Below are 6,230 nucleotides of genomic sequence, written 5' to 3' on the forward strand. Positions count from 1 at the left end.
TAGCTCTGTAGACCAGGCTGGTCTCGAACTCACAGAGATCCGCCTGCCTCTGCCTCCCGAGTGCTGGGATTAAAGGCATGCGCCACCATTGCCCGGCAACCCAGGCTGTTTTTAAGACTATAGGTTGCTCTCCACAAACAGATAGCAAGGCCCCATTTTTGAAGACAACACCTACACAACCCATTGAAGATGGAAAGTTGGGCTGGCTCCTACATACAACCTCAAAGTCTTTAGTACAGGAAGGCAGTCTGCACACTACCAAAGGAGAAATGTAAATACCAACCCAGCCACAACTCTTTGATCTACAATGGTGCCCTGCCTGCAACATATGCCAGTGCAATGGTGGTACACGCTTGATGGGGTAACCAACCAATATCTGATTTGACTCAGGTCCCACTTCACAAGATGGAACCCATAGCTGATACTGCTTGGAGGATCAAGAGCCTGAACCTAGAGAGCCCAGGGACCCAAGACAAAACCAAATACTATTTCTAAAAACAAAACCAAAAACATAGCAATAAAGTACCGCCTAATGGCATTCTGTTATGCTCATAGATCAGTGCTTTGCTCAGCCATCACTAGAGAAGCCTTCTCCTGCAGCAGATAGGAACAAATACAGAGTCCCACAGATAGACATTAGGCAGAGAGGGATATTGAAACTAAACAGGATGTCTGCATCAAATCCCTCCCCTTGAAGCTCAGGGAACCCGGTGGAAGAGAAGGCAGAAAGAGTATTAGAGGAGCCAGAGAGGATGGTAGACACCAAGAAAACAAGTTCCTAAATCAACATGCATGGATGCAGAGACTGAGGCAGCATTCACATGGTCTGTATCATTCTGGAACAGACGGGGTCCTAGAGCTGAGAGAAGCAGACACCGTGCCCTCATCCCTAACCCAGAAGTAATCTCCAGTTGATAACCACTTCCAAAGGAAAATTTAGTTTCTTTGGAGGTTCACTGTCTTACAGTGTCATGTCAGAGCTTCTCCTTTAAAAAAGGATTTTTTAAATCTTATTTTCATTTTATATATATATATATATAACATCTTTCCTTTTATATTACATATATATTTACCCATATATATATATATATAATATAACACGCACACACGCGCACACACACACACATATACATTTATTTATTTGGGGCTGGAGAGATGGCTCAGAGGTCCCAGTCCAGTACCCCCTTTAGAGTTTTAATTGGATTCTTAAGTGTGTGAAGAAGTGAGTCTTTGTTTCTTGTGCTTTCTCTCAAACTTGTATCCTTCTGTTTCTTTTGTCCAATTCCAACATGTTCATTTATGTTTGCCTTATCTTATTATCATCCTTAGAAGCCTGCTTGTTTTCTACTGAGAGACAGAAGCAGGTGGATATGGATGGGAGGGGAGAGTGAGTGGAATGTGGAAGGGTAGAGGGAAGGAAAACTATAATCAGAATATATTATGTGAAAAAAATCCATTTTCAATAAAAGGGAAAATCATAGAAAAACCTCTATAAAATTTCTCCCTTATTCTTGAAGAAAATACAAGATACAAGAAGAACTAGTTTAACACTCCCAGATCTGTATGTATTAATCATTGAGAGTAACTGCTTATATGTGGATCTTCATAGACTTCTGAAGCTAGGCCTTTAGCTAGTATGTTTAAAGAAAAAAATATCATTGACACAATTGGTGCTTGGTAAAATACCCAGTCAACTCTCTTGACACAAATGGCATGAAGATCAATTTTTCCTGGTCCTCCTTGTTTCTCCTTTCCCAGCATTATCGTTTTCTTTCCGCTGGAACCTCCTCCTTTGCCTAACTCTTGAATAGTGGAGTTTTTGAGATGTCCCATCAGCACCGTTTCTGCTTTCTTTCATTATCATTCATGGGGGGGGGCGGTTATCACGTTACCCATTGTGATCCATTAATTCCTTAAAAATTCCTGCCGATGAGTCTCTACAATGTGCGAACTCTACCCTTGGAACTAGCACTGCACTAGGAAACAGAGTGTTGTTCTCACAAGTTCATCTCAAGGACAGATGAACAGCTAAGTAAACATCAGCAGTGAAAAGTGAAGTATACTTAATATCACAAGCCATGCAGGCATCGAATAACAGCCATGACACTGGTGCACTTAGAGAATGCAGCTAGTCTAAGGCCCACTGAGGAGCTATTTTGGGAGCTACCTGCATAATGATGGGAAGTGAGCCATAAAAGCCTAAAGCAGGAAACAAGCTTGGTGGATTCTAGGAAAAAGAGGAAGGTCTGAGTAACTAGAATAGAGGCGGCAGACAGGCAGAGAACAAACCATTAAAGACTTTGAAAGACATGGCAAGTACTCAGGATTGTAGTCTGTTTGTTGGGCCACCATTTGTGGGTTATAGTTAGGTTTATGTCTTTTTAAAAATATTTTTAATTGAAATAGAAGTGTATCACTTTCCCTCCTTTTCCTTCCACCACCTCCTCTCATGTTCCCAACTCTTGGGTTAATAGCCCCCTTCCTTTCTTTCCCTTTTCTTTTTTTTTCCAAGACAAGATTTCTCTACATAACAGTCCACTTATTTCTCTTTGAATATATTTGTTAGACACACACACAGGTAACATGCTGTGTCCATTTTTGTTGTTTCTGTGTCTCTGCACTGGAAAGTCAGTAAGAGGGACTAAGAGTAGGGCAAATTCATAGAAGAAAATAAAGGAGTAAATTCTTATGACATTACAGTATATAAACTTTTCCTACATATAATATTAAGTGCACTCATGACAACAAAAACTACCCAAGTTGGACAATATCAAAGTTTGAAAGTGTGCTCCAAAGGATAGCATCATGAAAGCAAAAAGACAAGCCAGAGGACAAGCGTATTTGTAAACCACACACCTGAAGGAGGAATATACACCAAACACTCAAAAGCAAGCAGGCTTTTGCCCCTCTGGTTTCTAGTGGGAAGTCAAATGTAGGAGAGTAATAGCTTGGAACCCTTCCCTGCTGGACCAGTTTGGAAGTGGCAAAGGTTTTGTTTCTTTAAGCTGGAGAGACAATGACTTCCTGTGATCCCAACCCTATAGTTATTTTTGTGTTGTCCTCTAACTCGCTAGTACAGCTATAATACAAAGGACAGATGATAAAGTACTTTGTAGGAGTATAAATAGTACAGCTGATTGGATCACACCTGGCAGTTCCTCAGTTAAACATGAGTTACTGTGTGACCCAGTAATTCCAATCCTAGATAACTGTTTACACAAAAACAAGGATACGAATGTTAACAGTAGAATTACTCATAATTGCAAAAAGCAAAAACAACCTTCATGTCCTTTCTAATGAATGGGGTAAGTGAAACGTGATCTATCCATACAGCAGACTATTAGTTAGAATAAAAATAAATGAAATATGGATACAAACCACACACTGCCAAACTGCCCTTGTACTTTATATTCAATGTCTGCTTCTCAACATCATTATCCAAACTACTATATTCTGTTCTGCAATCAAGGCCCGGTTTTTTAAAAATAAGCTAAAACCTCAACTAGACATTTCTAAAAGGCAGACTCATGGTGAACTACATGAAAATATGTTTAAGATAATTAGCCACCGGGAGAATGTAAATCAAAACTACAGTTATGTCTCTTCTTAGACAGCCCTTTTCCTATAGCTGCAGCTCTCGCTAGGTAGGTGACTGTTCCATCCCATTACGCTTTCAGGCATGTTTTATTCTCTGACCCAAATATTTTGTGTCAAGGAGGCATCGCCTCAATGCCAAGCTCAAGCTCAGCTCCTGCCTTTTTGAGAAGCTGATCTCTCCTACTTATACACGCACAGGCCTACCATGTTAACTGAACAAAGATCTCAGAGAGCCTTAGACCAGCAGTAGGACATCTAGGAACAGGATTTTAAAATGGAGACTCTCAGGCTCAACTCATACTGGCTGAATCCAAAGTTACATTTTACTGAGATTCTCAGGAGATTCACATATGCAGGGAACATGAGTCCCTTGTCATCACACCAATGACGGCAGTGAGTGAGGGTAAAATGAAGTCAAGCTGCTAGCATTTGAGTCTTCCATCTTTGAATTCACAGTGCAGGGAACTGGATACATGCATCTTTTAGCTTCCTCGCTGCTCAGGGGCTACTCAAGTGGTAAACATGGCCTATATCATATTCATCATATTCTTAACTTGACTAGTAAAGTCGTAGGTGATACAAATAGAATATTTGGGCTCACTTAATCAAGAGTCTAGATACAATTAAATGTGGTGGGGTTTTTGTTCTTTTAATTGCAATTAAATATTTACATTATAAAATTTGAAAATATGAGTAATAACAAAAGTCTGATGCACATTCCGCATGAACTAAGCCATTAATGATTTGGATTAGAACTGAGAAGTATAGTTTCTGTGCTGACACTGTACAGGCAGCTTCCCTTTGTGATTGCCCCATGTCCTACTTCTGCCGAGTGCTCTGCACAGGGCTTGTGATGATTCACTTCTAAGTCTCTGCTCCGTTTTGTTTCTTGAAAGAATAACTACACCTTTTTTGTTTTGTATCCTGTATATGCACATGAATATGCAAATATATGAAGGATGACTAAACCAATAAGCAATATTGATAAATACACTAGAAAATAGTCTTAAGTCTGCATTTTTAATAAAGGAAGTTTAATAATAAAATAAAGAGTTTTGCTCAAAAGATTGACATATTGACTAAAAGTATAATACCACTTAATTTCTGTGTATCTTTTGAAACATCAATGAAGAGACTAATAACGTATCGTAAATGAGGGAAGGACACAAAGAGGCTATAAATAATTTCCAACTAGCCTCTTCTTTGTGTTTGCAATGAGGGCATTTTTTCAGACTAAAGTAAAAATGTGTGAGAAGGTCAATGAGCTTTTCCCGGTGTCTGGAGAACTTACTGTTTATCTTCTACAGATAAAGGGATTAGGGACACATACTTCTCAGGAAAATCCTCCACACAGAACCTTGTTGTCCACTGTTCCAAGACTGAATCATCTGTCACCTCCGGATATGAAGCAGCTGAGGCCAAAATGAACAGGCAACATTAGTTTCTAAAACATCCTTTTACTCTTAACATAAGAAAGCCAAACATCCATCATTTTCATTATGGAGTTACCTTTACTTGTTCAAACATACACTTACTTTTCCAAAGTGGTATCTGATTCTCATCATTATAATCTGCTTCCCCCCAAAAGTATCGTCTGAGTATACTAATAACTCCCTCCTTTTCATAGCTTCTCTTTGCTTAGACACCACTATGCCCAGATGACCCTGTTCAACAGTTCATGCTTTGCCTTATGAGGCCTTCATTAATCATTCCAGTTCATTCTGATGTTCTCTCCTTGAAGGTCCATGATATGGCAAGTATAGCTTTGGTATTTAATCATAGACAGCTCTATATTGAAATTTTATGCATCTATAGATTACTTCTTAGATTAGATCCTTGATTCCTTAAGAAGAGGGACCACATCATATTCTTGCCCCAGAATATGCAACTATGCACCTGCATATTCTACCATGAGTAGTATCCCAGTCCGAGTGTCTTCTTCCCAGCATTGTTACTTTGAAGATGTTACATCTTCATCCATGCCTCAGAGAAAAACAGTGGCCTTAGGTGGGAACACAGGCCACAGACACCAACATGGCCTCTGACGGGAGCCAGGCCAAGGCCATAGACGTTCACATGGCCTCTGGCAGCAACACAGACCACAGTAGCAAAAAACAGGGACACTAGCAGGGTCTCCTGCAGCACTGACCACAGACACCAGCTTGCCCTCCCGTATCAGCATAGACGATGGAGGTCTTTTGAGGAGGCTTACTCCAAAACCTGAACTGTTCTTCCTCTCTGATATTTTGTTGTTGTTCAGAGCCAGCTTTTCTTGCAGCTGGGCAGCACATTGGGGACAGAGCCTGCATGAGCTCCAAGGCGCTGCATGCCACCCTACGGGCCCCACTTCCCGTACCTGTTCCTGCTGCATCTCTAGTTCTGCCTCTTTTCGTGCACGCCACTCATTCTACCCTTTCCGTAGCACATTCATCCATCAAAGTGGCATTGCAAGCTATTGTGTGTCACACAGTAAAACTGTTTTGCCCAAACAGTTTTACATGCAAATACTTATGGCAAGGGGTCATTGGTCTGATTCAAGGTTTAGGGTAAACACAGCTATCACTGAGACCTGTCTCTGACTTCCTGCTGTTACCCAGAGGCAGGGTGATCTTGAAGTTGAGCAGCACTGCTGG

General features: G+C 40.6%; 1 protein-coding gene across 1 annotated transcript in view; it reads right to left on the reverse strand.

Moving 5' to 3' along the window:
• Shoc1 (shortage in chiasmata 1) overlaps positions 1-5,968 on the reverse strand; it is a 62,988-nt gene extending 57,020 nt beyond the window's left edge. Inside the window, exons 1-2 of the mRNA XM_005362389.2 lie at positions 5,698-5,968; positions 4,928-5,009 (exon numbers count right to left, since the gene is read on the reverse strand). Coding sequence (XP_005362446.1) covers positions 4,928-5,009; positions 5,698-5,968 — 353 coding nt within the window. The remainder of the gene's footprint in view (positions 1-4,927; positions 5,010-5,697) is intronic.
• Between the last annotated feature and the right edge of the window lie 262 nt (positions 5,969-6,230).

Source organism: Microtus ochrogaster, linkage group LG5 (genome assembly GCF_000317375.1).
Source record: "Microtus ochrogaster isolate Prairie Vole_2 linkage group LG5, MicOch1.0, whole genome shotgun sequence".
Classification (NCBI taxonomy): domain Eukaryota; kingdom Metazoa; phylum Chordata; class Mammalia; order Rodentia; family Cricetidae; genus Microtus; species Microtus ochrogaster.